The sequence below is a fragment of the Streptopelia decaocto genome (assembly GCF_964273445.1).
Source record: "Streptopelia decaocto genome assembly, chromosome: Z".
Classification (NCBI taxonomy): domain Eukaryota; kingdom Metazoa; phylum Chordata; class Aves; order Columbiformes; family Columbidae; genus Streptopelia; species Streptopelia decaocto.
The window spans coordinates 39807169-39830074 of NC_138657.1; the positions used below are offsets into that span (position 1 = coordinate 39807169).

General features: G+C 38.1%; 1 protein-coding gene across 4 annotated transcripts in view; it reads right to left on the reverse strand.

Annotated features, from left to right (window-relative positions):
- Positions 1-2284: 2284 nt before the first annotated feature.
- Positions 2285-22906, reverse strand: part of HOOK3 (hook microtubule tethering protein 3) — a 91434-nt gene continuing 70812 nt past the window's right edge. The window contains exons 17-24 of one of the 4 annotated variants that reach the window (XM_082074385.1): positions 21006-21040; positions 20135-20217; positions 18115-18215; positions 14805-14909; positions 14618-14689; positions 13181-13317; positions 12203-12248; positions 2285-5054 (exon numbers count right to left, since the gene is read on the reverse strand). In XM_082074385.1, the coding sequence (XP_081930511.1) occupies positions 12242-12248; positions 13181-13317; positions 14618-14689; positions 14805-14909; positions 18115-18215; positions 20135-20217; positions 21006-21040 (540 nt within the window). In that variant the 3' untranslated portion in view covers positions 2285-5054; positions 12203-12241. Of the gene's footprint in view, positions 5055-11499; positions 13318-14617; positions 14690-14804; positions 14910-18114; positions 18216-20134; positions 20218-21005; positions 21041-22906 lie in introns of those variants that run through there. The other 3 variants (XM_082074383.1, XM_082074384.1, XM_082074386.1) reach the window with 3 other exon arrangements.

Genomic DNA, 22906 nt, shown 5'->3' on the forward strand with positions numbered 1-22906 from the left:
TGTGGTTTGGTTTGTGGTCGTTTTTTTTCGGCTACCCTCAAGGTCTGTAAAACCTTCCTTCGTGATGTAGAGTTGTCCCGGGTAGCTTGTGGGCATTGTAGCTTGGCTCAGAAACCAAGCATCTAAATGTGTGCACATTCTGCAGTTTTGAGACACCTGACTGTTGGGAAGGTACAACAGCAATTATTTCTCAACAGCCAGATGTCCCAGGAGACAGAGATACGCTGCTGCCTCCTGGGATTCTCAGAACTGAAAGAGGGAAGCAGTGGATACATTTGGTATGTCAAGATTTTGCCAGTTATATCACTTCATCTTTCCTTTTCCCTGAGATACGTCACCTTAACTTCTGGGTCTGCCTGCTTTGCCAAATAAATGGGACACCTTGCTGTTTTGAGGCTATTTTATTCTTTTAGCCCCCCCTGAGGAAAAGGAAGTAAGTATTTGTGCCCAGCACTGCTGGAAACTCCCGTGTGCTGAAGGGCACAGTGGTGACCTTGCACCCTGTTTGAGAGAGCCTCCCTGCCAGTGAATTGCAGGCTTCTGCTTGCAGAGTGGCTGCTAATGTGCTGGGTGCTGCCTTATGCACAAAAGCCTTGAGACCGCTCTCTCCAGAGAGATATTTATGTGCACAGCATACTGATCAAAGTTACTTGTGGGCAAAAGGTAAGGAAGAGGGGAACTATAAATGGGAACTGACAGCTTCTAGCTTATGCTTCTAACAAGTCCTTTTAACACAGCAGTTGTCCTTGCCTCCTGCAAGAACATGTAATACAACACGAGGATAACCATGCTTAGGATACAGTAGTGCAAGTGGGACCCCTGCAGCTGTGGAGTGTCTGGGAGAGGTACCTCTCAAAGACAACCTGCTGGGTGAGCAACTGTGGAGCAGTAGGGTATTACAGAAGGGGGTAAATGGTGTAGGGAGGTGACCATGGCCCTGTGGGAGCTGATGTGAAAGAGCCTGAGGAACAAGGAAGGGAGAGGGAAGGCAGGAACAAGGGATGCTGATACAGGTCGCAGTGCTCTAGGGGGCTGAGGGGCAAGAAAACAAGTACAGCAAAAGGAAGGGATGGGGGGAACAACAGGACAGCAGATGGGATGATGGTCAGAGGCAGAAGACACTGAAGTAATGACCAAGGTGGAGACTGGGCTGGGACTGGGGGACAGATGCCCAGAGTGAATTACTGCCAGGTGAGGTGAGGCTTTACAGCTCCATGCCTCCAGCACTTCTGAGGCTCTCCTGCCCTCACCAGCCAGCAAACACCTCACCCCACCCAGGGCTCTGCCCATACTGCCACAGCAATGCTGCAGCCCCTGGCAGTGCCCAGTGTGCACACAGGCTGGCCTGGGCCAGCACCACTGAATGCTGACAGGGGATCCTCCCGTTTTTGCTCGCCTCTTCCTTCTACAGTGCAGCCCCTGAAAGGCTGTGGCAGGATCCACACATTATTCTCAACCCCAGCACTGTGCATGACACTCGTGGGCTCAGTATCTCTTGCTGGCTGCTGCTTTCAGAACTAACAATGCTTATCTGTGTCTGGCTCCACCCCTGCCTCCCACCACTGATGGCAAAGCTGCTTCTCAATACAGAAAGCACAAATTTTTTTCATCCATAGTAGCAGTGCTTTTTCCTCCCACCTTTACCTACCTCTGTAGCTAAACTTCTTTCAGCAAAACAAAATGGGTTACCCTAACCCTAAACCCCAACCCTAACCATAAACCCTAACCCTAATGGTGACTAACCCTAACCAGGCAAACCATGTCAGGCAATTTCTTGCTGTGATGTGGCAGCCAGCGCAGATGCTTTCAAGCATAAGTCAGAAGTGGGTTCTTGTGTATGTGTGCTGCTGCCTACCTGACATTCACCCTCCTTTGCAGGAAATCCATTCCAAAGATGCCATTTTTATATCTAAAAGGGCTGTCACAGTTTAACCCAAGCTATGAATATAACCACCCTAGCTGCTCACTCACTCCTCCCCCTCCCCACATACTCAGTACAATTCCTCACAAAGGCTGACACCAAAGCAGCCCATGTAGCCATGCTTTGTAAAAAGTCCCATTTTTCTTCCAAGCTCTTCTGTAATAACCGATTCTAAGTGCATTTGAAGGCAAGGTTTGTATTACCCATGTTATTCCCACTCTGCTAAGGTCTCTGTTAACCACAAACCAGCTTCAAAAGCCCCCACCAGCTACTGTCATCTCATACAGCAGAACAGCACTGCAGGCTCAAAACAGAAACTTTAACATGAACTGTGTATTGGCCTCAGTTTATAAACAAGTACCAAATAAAGGAAAACCAAGCATTTTCATTTTATATAAGCGTTTATTTACAACTTGTTTAACAACTGTACACTCTTCTGTCATCTTGGAAGCATTAGTGTATTTGACTGGGAAAAATATTAAACCTTTTGATTCCAGTGATCATTACTATTTTTTTGTCTATATACAAGATATGTATATTAACACTGCTACCAAGACAATCTGGTAGTTACACAATTTGTAGATGACTTGAAAGGGGAAATTAATGTTTTGACACTCTAGTAATAATTCTTTTACTGAAAATGTATCACTGGCAACTTCACAAACAGTTAATTTGATATATGGTCAACACTTAATTCAAGACTGTCAAACAAGCTGCTATTAAGAAAGGAAAATAGTTTTCTATGCAGCACAAATAAAGTTAGTATATCAGAGACATGCTGGAGATCCCCTCTGAGTTGTGAGCTCACGATCACTTCATGACAGTAGCCAGCTCACTTGCTGAAAGCTATTGGCTCCACCTGACATCTTTCTTGTTACATTAGTGAACTCAGATGATTATTGTTAAGCTAAACACACTTACATACAAATGTCTTCAGACTCAAGAGCAACTGATACTTACTCTAATTTGCACAGACCATTTTGAGAAATGAGGTACTGCTCAGCATTCCTTGGGACATCTGTGCAGGCAAGTGCATTAAAAAAATCCCCTCCTGCTCTGCACAGAGCCTGATTTCAGGGATCCTGCACCCAGGTCAGCTTGGGACAGGGTGTGGTCCTAGCCAAAGCAGCACTCACAAATGAAAAAAAACAACACATGCCTTTAACACCCAACAACGTTTTTCTAAGACTCTTTACCCTGACACGTTACAAGGGATCAATGGCTAGGACCTGGAAAGACACAAATCCTTTGTCCCACTGCCAGACTCAATCTGATGAAAGTGCTTCTGCCTCTGCTGCAGGAGTGACTTGTCACCATCAAATCCCAGATCCTTCCTACAAGTTGTGTCAGACTTCACTGTCCCTGTCAGCCAGAGCACCTGGCAGACACAGCTTCCCCAGTCTGGTACGAGATCCAGAACATGCCACACACTTCTCATGAGGATCTTAATGCTTATCCTCCCCTCACCTGCCCTTCTCTTTGCCAGGTGGCACAAACCCCGCTGTGGAAACAGGCAGGGACACAATCTGTCTTATCTGCAAGTAATTCTGTGCAATGCCACTGACACAGGGGGTATCAGGATCCCTGAGGACTGAACACACACAGGTGCAGGAGATGAAGCGCTGCTCAGAGACCCACCTGCCAAGCCAGGGATGAGGTGCACACTGTGTCATGAGACCGGAGAGACTGCAGGGGCCGGTGGACAAAACATCTGTCCAGCATGGGGGTGCTTACATGGAAAACAGGGCAGGTGAATAACCAAAACCGTTCTTGGAATAAGCAGAGTACACAAGTGTTTATATTTTTGCAGGATTTAGATCCAAGTGAGCAAGAACGGGGTTTCTCTAGAACTGGACTTAATCCAAAACATTTACAGTACTCATCATGCAGACTCTTCAGATTTTCTGGCAAGCTCTATGGCTCAAAAGCCCCCTTCCCCGTTTGTTATATGCTAACTCCTACACAATAAACCTCTTAACTTACAACACTACAGCACTCCCTTGTCTTCTGAATCTTACCAGTACTGGATGTCCAAGACAAAACATAGCTACAGTAGTATAAATGTGCAGATATTTAAGAATATTAAATAAGCAGCTTTTAAAATTAATATAGGCAGTACAAAGCATTTTGAGTTACACTGTCTACATATGGCAAATATTATAGCTAAACTTCATAACACAGAGAAACAGCCATACTAGTGCAATTGGAAATTAATTAGCTAAGACTGTGAAAAGGAGGGGAAAAAAAATAGTACAGGTAAAAGATAAATGACCCAAGTTATAAACTGGCAAGGACAGTCTGCATAATACTAAAAGTGTAGATAGCTTTAATACTTATCTCCACTCACATTCTTTCCTCAGATTTTTTCAACAATTGTCCACAGATTGAAAAAAAAGTTTCTGAAAGAAACCGACAACACAGCTAAAATGTAAAGAGAAAAATACAACAGCCACAAACTACTGTGTATATACATAGTAAAGAAGTAGGCAGTGTCTGTGAACAAAATACCACCCTGTAGTTTGCGTGGCTCGGAGATTATCAGGTGAACCTTGCCTGTTTTTTTAAGGAAGGATGAGATGACCAAGCAGCAATTCATTAGTCATTTCTCCTGGTAAAACACCTCCTTCACTTTACTTTAATTATTTAAAGATTCAAAACAGATCCTTTAAGGGTGCAGGTGCTTTGAAATTTTAGCAGTGCCAAAAGGCTTTTTTAGGACTCCATAAGGCTAGATGTTTATAGTTCAGTATATGAAAATGTTGCAGGAAGTCTCTGTGTTAATACTGTTAATCAGATTTAAATAAAGTGGATAGGTGGAAGTAAAATGGAGAGCTGACAGTGCTCTGTCAGTTTGCAGAACGCCGCCTGTTGAGTTCTGAATATCGTATTTCCTCTCTTCTAGCCTCATAGGAGACTTTTTGTGAAGAGAAAGAGTAAATGGAAGTGGGAAATGGGAAAGCCACTCCCCAGGATGGCAAGCTTCTCTGCAAGTAGATCTCCCTTTGAAATCAGATGGCCATGAGTCTTAAGTGTAGAACGGGTTAAGTTTTGGTTATGCAGTCTGGACAGAAAAGCAAGTCATGCACTGAACGGTCCCTGTTATAATAATGCTGCAGATCATGCAACCACATCACTGCAAATAAAAGAATAAAGAAGAAAGTTAAAAAGCGGATAACATACTGCTGTTAAAAAAAAAAAAATACAAAAAGAAAATCAAACCAGAGAACAGAAAAGGTATTTTTCAGAGCAGTTTAGTAAGGCCATCTCTACCTATTTGTGCAAATTCATGGGAGAAACATCTTTGTCACAGCAACTCTTCAAATTAACAGGAAGATTACACACCAATAATTCAAAAGAGTGACAAAAAAAAGCATTGAAAAATATATAAATTTAGACATAATTCAGACAAATTTAAACACTTTTGAGTAAAGTCCTTCAGGGCGCTATTCTCAACTAACACAGCTATGGAAACTAAGTTTGCACAGCGATGAAAAAGTCTCAGGCATTCCTGCTCTCTGTGACTACAACAGTTAAAAACCAAAAGCAATAGAAAGTGAAAGGTGCCTGTCCTGTACTGTCTGTGGTTTGACTCTCAGCCTTTGAGCTCTTAGCACTACTGAAGACTTTAAGCATTTATGTTTCATGAAAGCTCATCCTGTATGTTAGGCTACAACAGCATCACTGCCAAAATACACTGGCAAGTTCTATTAACTGCATGCAAATACAAGTTTGAGTCGCAAGAAAATTATACATATTCTTAAAATAAGCCGAGTAGGCACCACTGAGCAGCCCAAAGAGCACATCACAATGCTGTGGAAATGAACCTAAGTTTGGAAGAGAATCGGAGAGGCTGGCATAATTTTCAAACGTTGCTGATGCACCCTCTTGGCCAGTGTTACTGGGTAGGTAGAACGCTTTATTAACACAGGTACGGTGCTTTCAGCTTCCCCAGGTAACAGAAGCATCCCTGCACAGCGCAGCACTAATGTCTCATTCCCATCTTCCCAATTGCACTCAGTGTGACATTACAAAAAGCAAAACAGCTTCACCAGACTGAAATCAAAGCATGCAAACTCTTTCTCTCCCCACTTCCTTCTCCCTAGTATTGCACTGGTCAAAAATGATTCAACGAATAGTCCCTGCAACAGTAAAATCCAGGTTTAAATAGATAAGGAAGAATATTTATAAGTAAACTCAAGGACTTGTTGCAAAAAATCTTTCTGCTACAAGTCTTGCAGTTTGTGTATCCCCATTTTCTTCCTTCTCATTTACAACTTCAGAATACTAACTATAGCTGAAAAACAAACAAACATAGAGGCATAAATCAAATGGAATAAAAATTTTAGAAATTAACACATTCAAAACAGACCTCGAGTGTATTCTGAGTAATCATTGTCTATTAAGATTGCATGGCTTGGGTGCGTAAAGTTACAGAGTTCAGAATTAATAATATGAATATTACTGTTGATACTATATAAGCATTTAGAAGTTCAAGCTACATATGCGTGTATCCATTCTATTGTGAATAAATGAATATAGTCTACTCCTTTAATCTCACCTGGCTATTACTTAGCTTATACTTTAATTAGTAGCACTTCAAGTGTCCTGTTGCACATAAAGAGAAATGACATTGTAGGTTTTGCTTTGTCAAGAGTACTTTGTCAATAGTACTTTTGAGAGGTCTTGTAAACTCAGGACAGTATCTTCTATTTCAAGGATGTAACAAATTCATCTGACAGTGCCCTTTCCTGATTAGAAATTCCAATCATGTTCTAAAAAAATTGTCAATTTCTTTCTCTTGGAGAACTCCTCAAAATTAATCAATATATTCTAAAGCTACCTGTTGAGGCAACACTTCAGAAGACAGAGATGCAAGATGTTAGGGTAAATTCACTCAGCATAACTTGTCATTGCTTCTGCAGCATCTTCAGAAGGAGTCTGTGCAGCAGATGACATGTCTATAGAGGAGTGACTTTCTCTCACTTCCCTCCCTTGCCAGTCAAAAATATTGCAGCTCTCAGTGAAGGCTCATTGCCAGCCTGGGGGATTATTTCTTAGCAAGGCATTTCCCTTCAACATTCAGTGCCCCATCTCATTGGCTCTACTTCATTATAAGTGGTTATCTGTCCTTTAAAATCTTAACTTCTCACTCTCCTCTTCTGTTTCTTCAACCCACAGGAGTGACTGGGACAACTCCAGCACATCGAAGCCACAAAAAGGACAGCAGCCTTTTTCACTAATCTAGCCAGCTCTGGAGGTACTTACCAACACAAGAACTTTTAATTCAGAGCATTGCTCACACAAATCAAATCTGATTAAAAACAAACCCAAAACCAAACACAGCCACATGTCCTCTCAGAGCAAACACTTTTTTCCTGTTCAGTCTATGTTTGGTCCTAAGATGGACCAGGCTTTCTGCAGCCAATATCTGACTACAAGCAGGACTTTGTAAGACAAGCACCAAAGCTATCAGAGCAACGCAGCCTTTCAAGTCTAACGCCAGCTGCCAGGCTTCTGCTTTGAAGTAACTGCCTCCAGACTTCTTTTCCTGCAGACTTTCTAACTTCCTTCTTTACTTACTAGCTTCTACTGCTAAAGTTTGCTTTTCTTTCTGCCTCTGTTCTTTCTGTCTTTCTCCATGGTATTTCCTACAGATTTTTTAAAGGAGCATTTCTATAACTCTTACAACCAGAGAATACAAAGCAGACTATAAATTCTAATAATAGTGGCCTTACAATGTCATGCTTATAACGATTAAATTATTTTACTAACACTGCTAGATAAAAGCTTTAAAATATCTCACAAAACTACTGATATCTTAAGGAAATAGGTTTACTCTCCTGCTTACTGATCTTTGCTGACTGAAAACTATAATCTCTGCTTTACAAAATTTTAAATTACAAAATAAATGTTATATTCAAATCCAAATCAAAAGTCTGATGGTCTCACTCTAGTTTATAACTCCAAAAATATTACAAGATTTGAGATTTTATCTTAAAATTCTGCTCATTTTCATGATCATGCTAACAGCACAAGCATGCTAACAATTGGCCTTTATGTCAACTCTTCTGTTAAAGTCAGGGATAATCATTAGACACTCAAGTTCCATTTTCAGAATAAGCTGTCCTACACCTTTGGAAATAATTGCTTTTGCAGTATTTCAGATTTGTGCCATGATACAGTATTTAACATGTCTTTAAAGTGCTGACAAATGACCACTTTAGTAACAAAGTAACCTGTTGCTCTTTCTGATATGTGATACTCTGACTTCATGTAAAGGACTTCTCTAATGCAAAGCAATGAACAAAGTCACCACTAGACAGGAAAGGCTTCCCAGCTGTCCTGGATTTCCCTCTACTAGCAATGCTTTTCATGTTGTATGGATCTATCGCTCAGATTGACCTAAAGTGGCACGACAGCAGCAAGGAATTTTTATCTGACAAATGGAATTTGCTTTCAGTCTGGAACCAACACACAGTGCAAAGGAGACTGAAGAATATTCAGTTTTCTAAATGACTTTATACACACAGGAAACAGGAGCAGAGGAAATTCCTGATTTACCACCAAAGCCAACTAACGCAGAGATCTACTTTCAAGACAGTCCTGCATTACCTTGGCAAGATCTAAAAGTGAAGGTTAGAACCCGGGCCACAGTAAAGTCAACAGCAAAACCACCCCCTAGCAACTAATAGATGAGGACTTCAATTAGATGAGTTATCATGAGCTCCTACTGATCCACTAGCTACAATCTGACACCAGAACAATTTGCTTACGAAGCTGCCTTGGCTGTACTGCCAGGTGTTACTTCAGTGTATGATTTGTCAAGTTTTCTAGAGCTCCTCAACAGACATTAATTCATTACCTAATTCAATGAGCTGATATATTTTTTAAATGAACTTTGTGTCCCAATATTTCAATTAATCAAAAAAAGTCAAGTCAAGGAAAAACAAAGCTAAGTCCTTAACATCTCCAAATAGTGCAATGAAGCTGGCAGCAGAGTCAAAATCTCCAGGGGTTCACTGTTTGAGGTTGCTGTGGCTGATAATGACAGCTTCTGCCTTATTCACATAGGCAAAGCCTCTAATACTTAATCAACTGCAACTCAAAATTAATCTGAGAAAAAAAACAAAGCTCCAAAAGCTTGGGGTGCTGTTTGTTTTTAAATTAACACCAAGAAGTAAAATGCTGAAAGACATACTGCTTTTCAGATTTTTGTACTGAACCATTGCTCCTCCATGTTCAAACTGAAGAAATCACTCCTTATTTTTACTTGAGCCCACAGAGTTACTGACTTCCTTTTCTGACTTCCAGGGGGAAGAAAGAGCACAGGAACAAGGCAATGCAATCAGTCATGCGGGGACATGTTGATTCCTTGAAAGTGACAAACCGGAGGTACGGCTAGGATCCTACCTGGAATCTGGTATCTGCCACAAGCCAATAACAAGATTTGGCTTGTGGTGATGTTCTGAGCACAAGTGAGGTTCATTACTTGCTCCTACATCAACCTATGAGATAATGTAGGGTTTCACTTCTTTCTCCCGATGCAAGGCACAAAGTAAAAACACAGTCTCCTGCCAATACAGAAGGGAGCTGGACTGCTCAGATTTGAGAGGGAACATGTGTCTGGGCTCTTTGCAATTTCTAAGATTCAAAACCTCATTCACTGAGTTTCTTGCTTACCTGATCTTCACATTTAAATTGTTAAAATGATTCACCTCTACATTTTAACAGAATGTGTCATACCACCAGTATCAGCTAATACATTTGTTCTAAAGAAGGGCTTCTGGAAAGTTTTCTTTACAACAGCTTGATTTTCTGGATCACATTTCAGTCATAATTCAGTTATTGAACTACTCTGTCGGCAATACACCTGAAGTATGATTAAGTGGCTTAGAGAAAAAAAAACCAAAACACTTGAAATTATTTGCTCACAGAGTACCCTCTTTTAGCTATTTATTTGCACAATACTCCTGTGGAAAATGCCATCAAAATTTGCTAAACTTGGTTTGGAGATATTTAAGTTTATCAATACAATATTAATGCAAAACACAGAGTCCACATTCTACCTAAAATACGTGCAAAACCCATAAGAAGTCAGTATTGCCTAACTGACTTTGAGTGCAAAAATACCTCCCTCATCAATCCTTGAAGGCAAGAATAAAAACCTCTATAAAATGAGAAAAATTCAGGTACTCTTGCTTCATAGGAAAGAGAAAAAATAGCCGCATTCAGGACAATCTTCTTCCAAATCACTGACTAGAAGTAAATCATCAAGTGGTGGAATTAAAATATTTTCCAATTACCAAATCTACAGAAAATGTCAACCCATCAAGACAATTAACCCCACTAAAATCATCCAGGAAGCTGCTAAGTGGATAGTCTCATACACTAGAGACCTGAGTAAAAGCAAAAGCTACTTCCACATGTCAAAATACCTAGGACTTTAAAATACCAAATTCTCTTATTTTCTTGACAGCTTGCAAATACCACTTACTATTTAAGATCATCATAAAGCAGTAATAAGAATATTCACTGTTAATTCTTTCACACACAAAGAATATAAAATTGCCACTGCTCCTTACATGAATAGAAAGCCACAGAAAACTTGTAGAAGCATTAGTGCTACGTCAAGTGACAGCTCAACAGGACAACCATTTGTTGTTCCAAAGAGATAATGAAAAGCATCTTGTAGCCATTATATATTTACTTCACTTTACAATACACAAAGCTGTGTGCTCTAGTAGTTTATTCTTCTTTGCACTGTGGGTGGAACACAGAACCTTTAAATTAAATTACTTAATTTTTCACACCACTTGGAATATACATGTTATGATCCAGGTGGTTACATGTTGCTATCAAGAAAACAGGAAACTTGAATATTCTTTTCTGTTATGTCTGATCAGATACGATAACAACTTAATTCTCCAAAGAAGTATATGAATGGGACTGCACACACATAGTTCAAGATCAGAAAGTAAGCTTCAGCTCTGAACAGTGAAAATACCCATCCATTTAACTGTTATCACTTCTTAGAATTAATTAAAATATCTCAGAAAGATTATTCTTGGCAGATCCTTTGCACGGTGCTCAGGAATGTACTCTCATGAACTCTTCACCTGTTTTATCACTGCTCTGGAGAACCTCTTCTCTTTACCCTCAACCTGTGGGTTTTTATTTTTGTTTTTGTAGTGTATCAGGGCAGGAGATAGCATTGGTTTAGTAATTACCACTACAATTTTGATGTAAATAGTTTTTGTTGCCCCAGAAGAAGTGTTCCTAAAAGCTTCTTAGCAGTATCTAATGTACTGAAAATTCCAATTTACCGAGGTTTTTTTGCTTATGTTCTTTTCTTACTGAATATAAGACAAACAGACAGCATTCATTGGTAGCTCATCTATACGTGTGCTTATTCCCTGAAGTCACACTCTGAGCCCCTTCTTTTTCTTAATATCACACTGATTCCAAAGCTATATAACAAGCAAGGAAAATAACGAAGCTGAACCCTTTCATTAAGAAGCTGTTATTTTGAGAGAGAAGGTTTAATGTGTTCACCACCTGCATTCATCCACACCCAAAGATTAAGAATTGATGTATATAATGCAGTTAATAGACTTCAGTATCTGTTTTCATATTACTGGGGGTAAAAGAAATCAAAAGGATAAATTTTTTCAGACACATACTGAATATGTTTCTTAGCCTAGATTAAAACAGATGATGCACTTGGGGAAAAAACAGTACCTAGCAGTGTCATTCACCTGTTCCTTACACTTTAATCTATGTGTGCTTGTTTTAATTATCCCTTGCTCATTCCACCCAAGTTGTGAATTAACATAGACCTTCAACTGATTAATGAATGCTAGTATGTCTTTTCTCTAAAGGGATTTATGAAAAAAGTCTTATCTTGGGAAGGCATTAAAATAAAGTAAAAGAATAATTTTATAAACCAGACTGCATGAGCATTACAGTCCAAACAGTCACTAAAGTAAATATGTTTAAAACTGAATCACCACAATATGTATGTATACAAAACTTTCAACCCATATTCAGGTCCTCTACGTCCATCAGTTCTTTGACAAAAATGATAGGGAGAGCATAGAATTAGTCAAGGAAAAAGCAGAACTTTGTAGGAACAGAACCTAAATTAATAACAGGAGCCACCAATCACGCCACTGATCAAAATGAAGGTGCTACAATGAGTGATGCACAATTAACCAGCTATACCCTAGAAAGGCAGTACAACAAGTCGCAGACAGTTTCCAAGAAAGTCAGCAACAAACTCACCTGAAGGCACTGGTACCATTAGTAAGGCAACTGATACAATTATACCCTGAATGAACATATTAAAACAAAGCAAGTCTTTTAGTAGGGGATGACAACTGAAATACATGAACATCAACATATTAAACAGGGCCTTGCTCCATTATATACTGCTCATCCATAATTATAAAATTTTCAAACAAATGTCCTTTTTAAATGGATGATGCAGTCGCATATTAGAGCATTCTAATTTTTTCTCAATACTTTTATAATACATATTAAGCATATTCTTGATCAAGAAGAGTGGAACAAACTATCTGAAAAAATTGAGCTCTGCCAGCAAAAGAGGTAACATCAGTACATAAAGAAAAACATTTAAAAAATTATCCCATTTCCCTAGTAAATGTCAAGAACAAGAGCAAACTTTGCATGAAGGAGATTTTAAAAAAAAAAAAAAATCTTTTTGCCATTGGTAAGTTTTTTAGTAGCAAATACATTTCACAATGATGTTATATACTAATTTTGCATTTCTGTAATGAGTTTTCAGCATTTTTTAAGCAACAGGTTAGCACATTAAATAAAAAGCCTAATTCCCTTTGAAGAAATACAGTATTTTAAAGTGTAACTACCCTTACAGGCACAAACATACCAGCTCTGACAGGAAATTGACACTGTTACACAGACCATATGAGGTTTTTCACGAGAGACCAGGCTTCATACAAATAGACTCTGTTATTACACAGCAGCCCTCAGGATGTTTTCAAAACTTTGGCACATTCAAAAAATGCAGAGGGGGAGAGATGGATGTGAAAAAATATAAGGAAAGGGCATTACAGAACAATGAGAAACCATAATAAAACCCTTTCTTGAACTGCAAAATAATAGCGGTAACAAGGGAGAAAGAGAAAGGATGCTGGTTGATTTTCCTTGAATGTTGTTACTTGCAGTAGAAGTGGCCTGGATCACAGGGCAGTTTTCTTTCTAAGAGCAAGGATTCTCTACCTTGCTGTTGCTGGCTGGACATGACCAGGGTAAGATCTCCTTGCGCTCGTGGCTTGCCTTTGTCTAGCCAGAAAGGACTGTCCTGAGCCTGTACTAGCCAGTCTATCTTCTGCTGCCTTTTTATGAAGAGTCATCCCCTACGGACAAAGAAAAACTTCTCAGTGAATACCAATATATAACACTGAAAAACTTTACTAATTTACATTTTGTTTGTTATCTTCTTCACCAACACCGACTAAGCTTTTTTTTCCCCTTCTTTCCCCCCTCCCCCCAAGTCATTGTCCAGGTTTGGAATAACTGCTGAGAAGCAGGTCACCCAGTGTCTCAGATCTGAGCATATGCTTCTCCACACAAACACATTGTAACTGGACAAATCTTTTCATAAGGTGCTTCCCCTCCTCACCCTGGCATACATCAGCATATTGAGCTAGGAGAGTACTTTTCTTCTGAAAATAAAGTATTGTCATCCTCTGTGAAAATGATGGAGCTGTGGCAAGTTGTGTTGCTGTGTATAAAAGCAGAGGCTAAATAGAGAAAGACACAGACAAAGCTATCAATGCTCATCTTAGTGTTCATGACAGGCTATTGAACCACAGCTCTTAGCTCAGGCTTATCTTCTGCTTGTCAGTAGGAATTACGTCACAAAATTGGTCAAGGACACAGTCACTTGAAAATGCCTTCAACACTTAAAGGATTCAAACACTCTGCTTAAGTATCATTTTTAGCTTACTGTTCACGGACATAACAAGAACACAGAACAACAAAAAGAAAATTCTTCCAGGTGACGACAGACAGGAACAATTAGAACTCTACAATGAAGCAGAGTGAAACATGAATGTTACACAGGTCGATGATTCCTTCCGTCTGAAGGGCAGTTTCAATGCAGCTACCCTCTGCCAAAGAGAAGCCTTGACCACATTTGATGAAGGTGAAAAATGTAGCAGTATACAGGCCCAGCAAAAGATGTATGGCTGCACAGATCACTTCCTTATGGTTTCAATATTTTAAGTGAGGGTCTTGCCCCTGTGCTCACCCTTTGCATGGGGCTAAACTTGTACCCAAGTTAAAGGGGTCATTTCTCAAAGCACGTACAGCAGAGAGTAAGCTGTATTACTTTTCTTGTGCCCCTTCATTAGGAACTAGAAGATCGGAGAGTGGAGCATCAAAGATGAAAGTAAATTTGAACACTGCAAGTCAGTGTAACTGAAGGACTGGAATTCCAAAACAGTAGTCTGAGGTATCCTTCTCTCTAGAAAGCGCCATTTCTGGTTTTAAAACTTGAAAATAACAAACATGTTATTTTCTGTGTGTTGGAAAATGTTTTTCAAACAAAATAAAAACCTGTAAATTAATGGTGTTATGAAAAACACAGAAACAACTTTTTACTTCTTTTTTTTTTGTTTGTTTTTTTTAATAAGAAGTTTGGGAGATTCTTACCATATTGTACCAGGCACTAACAATAAATTTCTCCTCCATTTCTCTTTGACTTTTTGTTTTTTCATATTCTTTCTATAAAGCAAACAAAAAGGTATACATTTAAAACCAAAGTATAGTAAAAATATCAGTCTATACCTAAAAATCAATGAGGGAATAAGCATCTACCAGGAAACATGAGGATTACTACCTCCAATGAATGAAACATTCTGTCCCGCTCCTGCAACTGATTTTTCAGAGCCTGAATCTCAGGAGCTGCACCTTGGTTCTGCTTAGGATCTAATGTGCGAATGACCTGTAAGAGAAAAGCAGTTTAATTAAATCCTGCAAAAGCAATCTAATTGAAGGGAAGGACATCAAGGAATTACAACCTTTCAATTCAGGATAAGAAATAAAAAACTGACTTTAAAAATCTCAGTGGTAAGAAATGACACTCCAAAATGAAACAGAGGGATGTGCAGTTTTAAGAATCTGACTCCTGTAAAACAGTCTTGAAAACAAGCATGACAGAGGTTCTGCCTTAGCACAGCAGCCATGATATATCAAACCTGTTTTACAGGACTGTGAAACAGAACTACTGATAGGAAAAAGTGACACCTAAGAGGTTCAGTATCCCAGACTCACATAAGCAGTTCCTAACCCCTAACTGCCTTACCTTGGGGTCACAGTAGTAGAAACTTCTTCTCAAATGTTTTTCTCTTTATAGCTAAGGTTTACCTACCTGTCAGTTGAGGAAGGATTGCTTTGATCCTTATGGAAAGATGCCATGATTCACCTACTTGGGATATCAGGTGCTGTCATTTCTACATAGCTCTGTTAAGCCAAGAAGCATCCTGTGGCACATGCATGATCATTATGTTACTTAATGAGATGAAGGGACACCTGGTTATGTTTGTATGTGGCATCCATCATGGTATCATGAGTGCTAGCAAACACAGAGCAAAACCACGAACAAATCCAGCAAAATGCCTAGATTCCTAAGCCTTCCATAGAAAATAGCTTAAAACATTTTAACAACCTCTGGATATATAGAAAGAGAATTCACCTCTTCTGTCTTTCTACCCATTTCAGAATCATGTCTAGATGCTGAAATAAAATTATTTAAATTTCAGTAAGTAATTTCTACTAATTGGTACCCATGAAGGAAGATTCATGAAAGTGTTTCAAAGAAAATACAGATTGGACCTGGATACAGTTTCCATAGTAGAAGGCTATCACAGAATCACAGTATCGACTGGGTTGGAAAAGACCTCAGAGATCATTGAGTCCAACCCTTGGTCCAACTCTAGTCCGTTTATTAGATCATGGCACTAAGTGCCATGTCCAATCTCAGTTTAAAAACCTCCAGGGACGGCGAGTCCACCACCTCCCTGGGCAGGCCATTCCAATGCCTGACCACTCTCTCTGGAAAGAATTTCTTTCTAATATCTAGCCTAAATTTCCCCTGGCAGAGTTTAAGCCCATGCCCCCTTGTCCTATTGCTAACTGCCTGGGAGAAGAGACCAATCCCCACCTGGCTATAACTTCCCTTCAGGTAGTTATAGAGAGTGATGAGGTCACCTCTATGCCTCCTCTTCTCTAGACTAAACAACCCCAGCTCCCTCAGCCTCTCCCCATAGGTCTTATGCTCAAGTCCCTTCACCAGTCTTGTTGCTCTTCTCTGGACTCGTTCCAGCACTTCAATGTCTTTCCTGAACTGAGGGGCCCAGAACTGAACACAATACTCCAGGTGTGGCCTCACCAATGCAGAGTACAGCGAAAGGATCACTTCCCTTGTCCTGCTGACCACGCTGTTTTTGATACAGGACAGGATACCATTGGCCTTCTTGGCCACCATGATTGTACTCATCTTCATAAAGAAATAAATAAATACTGAAAGTTGGTAAGAAGATCACAAAAACCTAACTTAACTAAAATGATTAATGCCACTGTTGTATGAAACACCCTATAGTAACACAATACATACAAATAAACAAATCTTATTGAAAAGGGAAATTGTGACTCTGTCTTTCATTGGAATACCCTGAGACACAGTAAGCAACATAAGATGTAAAAAAATAGATTCAAATTATTTGATTAGACTTCCTGAAGACTTTTGAAATGTCTCCCAAGCAGTCGTTGAGGAAACTACACAGAAAGAAGGAAACAAAGTTTTGACAAGTTAAGAACTTACTTACGGATTCCAATTTAACAATATGCAGCAAAGATTTTTATACTACCATCATTGGTTGAACAATGACACTTCTATGCTTTTAAGAAAGTCAAGTAAAACGTTGAGGTACAGTAAGAGAGGAAGTGGGACTGTGATTGAGACCACAATATTGCCATTTCAAAGCTGGTAGTATCCTCAAAATCATACTTAGCCACCTTCTCGACAGAAACATTTATTAAACAGTAAAGGCAAAGACAATGCTGAGCATCATCAAATAAATGTAACAGGTGTCAGATGTGGTTCAGCTAAAAAGATCACTTTACTCAGAAAAAGCAAGAATAAAAAAAGTCTGTATTAAAACTGTTTCTAAGCCACTTAGCTAAACCAGAACATAAATAGAAATCAGAGGCAAAAGATTAACAGAGAAAGCAAAATCAAATTTAAATTGTTAAAGATGGCTCTGGCACCTGTGTAATTACCTCTGCCTGTGAATTCTGAAGTCTCAAAAAGAATACGCTATTTAAGTAAGTAGCTAGGACCTGACAAAATCTGAAGTAGCTGACTGAGCATCACAAGAAGCCTAAACCATCCAGAAACACACATAAAAAACCCCCAGCCATCTGTGAAGGGAAGAACCTTAAACTTCCTTTTCCCTCTCTGCCGAACTGATAAAAGGAGAGTTTGTTGGTCCAACCCGTGCTTGTAGTTGGTTTTACTAAGCTATATTTTTTGTGTATGACGAGGTAGAACTCTTCATGACAACTGTGACAGAGGTCCCCAAAGGTCCCAGCACAAATGCCAATTAAAGAGTACTTTTGCTCATAGAGCTTCCTTCCTTTGAGCTGGTTTAGATGGGTGGTTCAGTTCTAAAACAAAGGACAGCTATTTCAGTTATTTCTATACCACCAGTCCTAGTACAGATGCAGCTTTAGCTGTTGTATACATTTGTTACTCACAGGCAGAACTCCAGAAGAATTTCTGCACACAGCATTAGAAAGGGTTAAACACCCTCTCCTTGTCATCAACCAACATCTGGCATGCTTAACAAGGTTTGTGTGGAGACTATCAAAAATCTGTAGCAGTGAGTATACATTTGTACAGAGGCATCAGAGGGGCTCATGAATAGGTAACAACAGGGGACAGTCATGAACACAAAATCAGGGTAAAATCCTCTGCAGAGTTAATCAGTATTAAGTACCGTAACAGTAAGATACAAAGATCCCACTGTACCTTCCTTCTATTTTACTTGCTAGTGTGTTTACAGATACCTCTTATTTTTATTTGTGCAGGATGGACATGTGGAGCAGTCCGTCAGAGAGGGGCGATTAACGTGGAATTATAAACTTACACTTTTGGCTTTTTCCAAGTACTTTTTGTATCGTTCTTCCATTTGCTTCATTTCCTCCTCTTTTTTCCGTAAAGCTTCTTGTAATTCTTCAATTTTGAGTGCTTTGTGTCAGGAGATGCATATATTGGAAAATAACATAAATATATGATGCTTATTTTAATGTTTTTCAACAGACTTTTAAGGTACAGCTAGAATTTATTTTAGTTAAGAAAAACTAACATAAAGAACCTGTATGTTGCAGATACAATAGTTTTAATTTCTGAATAGCTCAGAAACACATTAAAAATATGTACTCCTATATAGTCCCATGAGATTGCGGTTTTGTAAACAAATGTTGCGTTTTTCAAAAATCATGAAAGAATAAAGAGAAATGGAATCATAAATCAATCCCATTACTCAATGTGAGTTTACTAATGAATTACAGATTCTATAATATCTTGGTATTGAAACTCAAATAAATACAAGTTTTTTCTATTTTATGTAAGAGAATAATTCTTAATAGGTACAACTCTTGATTATATCTGATGAACTGTAACACTGGATACAATTTATCTGACTTGAGACATGAATATACTCAATTTTTCCCCCACATTTCCTTAAGCAGAAATGCAAACCAGTAGGACACTTTCACTGTACAGCATTTTCCTGTGCTGATATAAGACTATATCAAGACACTATTGCTTATATATCATCTTAGGGAAAAAAAAAATTGCTTCTTTCCAGATCAAATAGCATATATCATTGCTGTCTGTTTCTCAGACAATGTGAGATAATTGGCAACCCTCAGTTCATCTCTTTTGCAGTCTCATTTTGAAATGTTCTTCCATGTTTTTCCTAAGATTTTCTCTCTAAGCATTTGGAAAACACTAAGCTGGTAACAGGACCAAGTAAGATTTTTCACTGATCAGTAAGAGGACCAAAGCAGATGTCCTCCAGGATTGCAAGAATCCATTTTTCAAAATGTGCCACAGTTCTTGTACAACACTCAAGCATTTGGGCCATATCCAGGATAGTTAAAAGAATCTAAAAAATCATTAATACACATTTTCTGAACATGAAAAGAAAGGAAGAAAGTACATCTATTTTTATTTTACCAAGATTCAGACACAGATTGTTAAAAGTAACTTGCAATTTCAGTAAACTAACTACAGAAGTCTCAATATGTCCTAAAATGTAGCAGCTAGAGTAAAAACTTTGCTATTACACTCACATGGAAGATTATGACATTACAGGATTATTTCTTTTTTAACTACTCATTAAGTCCCTGAACCCCATTTCCAAGTGTTCTAACACTTCCTAAGAATTTGTAACATATTCTGCACTTTTAGCTAAACACAAATGAAAATTCTTTTTAGGTACAGAATGTATGTAGTGAATAGTGAACGGATATTTCTATCTTCCTGTATATCATGATTAATAAAAGAGCTTCGGAACAAACTAGAGAAGCTGCCAGTGGTTGCAATGTTTTGCCACCTCCTGTTATAAGTAGCCTTGAAAAAAAAATATACCTTCTTCAATACTTCTCAGGAAAAATGTAGCATTAATGTGCTAAAAAACAACTGGATGCTAGGTTCTGGATACCATCTGAGCAATGTGATATGTATCCCTACATTCTCTTTGACCAGCGTCTGAAAATTTTCTCCAACTACAACACAGTTCTGAAAATACAGAGAAGGAATATATATTGAGAGTAAAAAATAGCCAGTGATGTCAGCAGGGATCTTCTATATCAGGGTCTTAAGACTGATGGTCAATGACAGATATGTCAGTGACTTGGTATTTCTTGGTATGGCCATTGTAATTTACTATGGTGGTCTCTAAAATGTGATCCCCTTAATTTCAAATGTTAGAAGCATCTTTTTGGTCACCATAGCTTCCAGAGGAATTAACACCATGCATATATCATTGCCATTTAAAATGTACATTTTTTTTATTTTGCACATCCTATAGGTATGATAATTGAAGTATTGCACAGTAAATACCTCATAAAGAAAAGAAATGGATTGCACATGTAACTCACAACTGTTATTGCATCTTGGTTCCAAATCCTCAATAATAGCTCTTTTCTTCTGTAGCTCATTGTTAGCTTCATGGAGTTTCTCACTGTTACAAACCATAAAAGCACATATTGTTTTCCCAATATTGTTACTGTTCTTAAATGAACACTAAGTGATACAAAAAAAATCCTCAGATAGTGGTATATTTCTGAGACCATGACTGATTTTTGCTCTGGAGCATGAGGACAAATGACAATGTCACTGTGGAAATATTTGTTAAACAAGCTGAAAAACATTATGGTGTATAGAGAACTGTAATAACAAACAGTTTCATTCTCAGTAATTATAAATTTAATTTAGAACTTACAGTTAATTGTACAATGCATGCCTAAAATGAATACACATTGAGACTGCATTTAGAAAAATGGCTAAACTTAAAGGCAACACAAACTACTTTTTTATTTGCAAGCCAGTCAAAAAGCAATCAGATCTTTGCATTTTAGGGAATAGTTGCTGAAATAGCAGAACAAAATGGTAACACTTCCTAAAATGTTACCTTTAATGCCATAATGTATACTAAAGAGTAAACAAATTGATTTTGTTTACGTTAGCATGCTTTCCTCAGAACAAAATTACTGAGTAAAGATTTACACAGTGTTCAGCGAAGTTTTCTAACCACCACAAAACAATGGTTCCTTCATTACTTATTGCTTTCACAAAGGTTTCTATGAGATGGAAAAAGTATCTGAATAGCAGATTCCCAAACATTCCTGTGTTATCGAATTTCTTTTAGTTGTATATTTTCCGGATGCATGATTAGTGACTGTCTGTCTTTACCATAGGGAAAACATGTTATTTGAAATAGTAAACAAAACAGGTAAACAAAATACTTACAGATGTTCTTCAAGTTTCTTTTTCAGAAGAACTGACTGGAATAGAAAGTGAAATGTTTTATTTGAATATAATCAGGAGCTTTAACATAATTTCAAAATTATTTTAAAACATATAATTTTGACATTCTAGCCAAAATTCAAATTTTTACTTCACTCAGTTTTAGATCACAACTATAAAGCCATCCTCTGTGGTAGCAATCCTTCTCTCCACAGCTGTGTGACTTTCCTGAAATTAGAGCACTTAATAACTTTACAAATATTTTCCTAGGAATTATATCAATAAAAGCAAGATCAATAAACAACAAAACTGTATGGCACTTGTTTTAATTTCTTCAGTAATGAAGACTTAATAAATTAACCTGAAATTGTAAAGTGCAGCAAAATTTATAGAAGAGCTGTCTTACTGATATTGCCATGCCATTTGCATGAAGACATGTAGCAAATTAGTTGAAGTAAATTCCTGTCCCCATAGAAACCAGAGAGAGTACAGTGTTTCTGACTGGAGTACAGCAGAAATTTTACCCTTTTTCTGTTTCTCATCTTTATTGATTCAAACACTTAAAAATTATCATACAACTTACAGTGTTCCACTTTTTGATTAAATCACATTTAGGTAAGCTCTTTGAATAAAAGCTTCAAAGTAAACTTTATTTTATCTTTAAACTCACTTCATACAGGATGAGTATATTTCAAATAAAATAAACCAAATAAATGTCTCTAAACTGAAAGTAGTGTTAAGTAAATAGAAAGCCATACTCACAATAGCCTTGAGCAGAAGCCCATGCCAAGAAACAGAGATGACATTAGTATAAAGCAAAACAGCAGCCAACAGAAGAAACTATTTAGAAAGTCATGAACAGAAAAAGTTAAAGCTATGCATTTTTTCACACATGTGCATTTTTCTCCTCTGTTCTCATCAGTTTAATCCTGTAACACTTTCTCAAACACATGACTATAAACGGAAATATAAAAATAGTGACAAAGCACATTGATAAATCATTGTATTTAAACCAGGATTTCAAAAGAGAGCAACTGCTGTTTTGGAAAGTAATTTAAAAATAAAAACCGTACAAGTAAAAAACCAGGAGAAAATATGCAGTCTACTGGGCTACAACCAAAATTAAGAGATGCATGTGTATTTGTGGAGTGTTTCTGAATTGTGTTACTGCCACACTGATCGAACACATGACAAATATAGAATATTTAAATCAGAAACTGCCTTTCTGGTTTGCATTTATCCAGTATCAATCACACTGGAGGTCTAGCATGTGGTTCTGGTCCAGAATGCCACCAAAATAGAAAATAAAAATCAAAAAAATTACTTAATTGTTTTTCCTCCAATGGTCTTTTAACAAAAGTTCAGACATCTGCGCAACAGCAGCTATTACCACGTGCACATGAGAAGAAGCTTTTGGCTTTGTTGTAGTGTAAACGCTTCAAAATATTGCCTTTGATCACATTCTTGGGTTATGCTTTTTCATTATTTCAAAATTGCATTTCCTTACTGCACTATAAGAAATGGGAGAGCATGTAAAAACAAGCCTCCATGACTGTACTGACTTCAGAGGCAGAAATTTGTAGCAGCTAAGGATCTGCAGGTTTTGACCATTTTGCTTTTTTTCTTTTCCAGTCCTCTAAACAGCTGCAGTGACACAAGCTTTTCTGTAAAAATGAATGTTTGTATGCATCTTTCTTGGTCAATAAGCATTTGAACTGGCACCATCACTTCTGTGTGATCATTTAGGGGACTACTGGTTGGTTTGGACAAGAAAGGGAAAAGTTGTCAGCAGTGCCCGTTTTCCTCAGATAAGAAAATACAAATTGAATTTGGCTTTTCTTTTGCAACCCTTGTATTACACTTGGTCTTAGCTTAGAACAGAACTACTTGTCAACATTACGCTG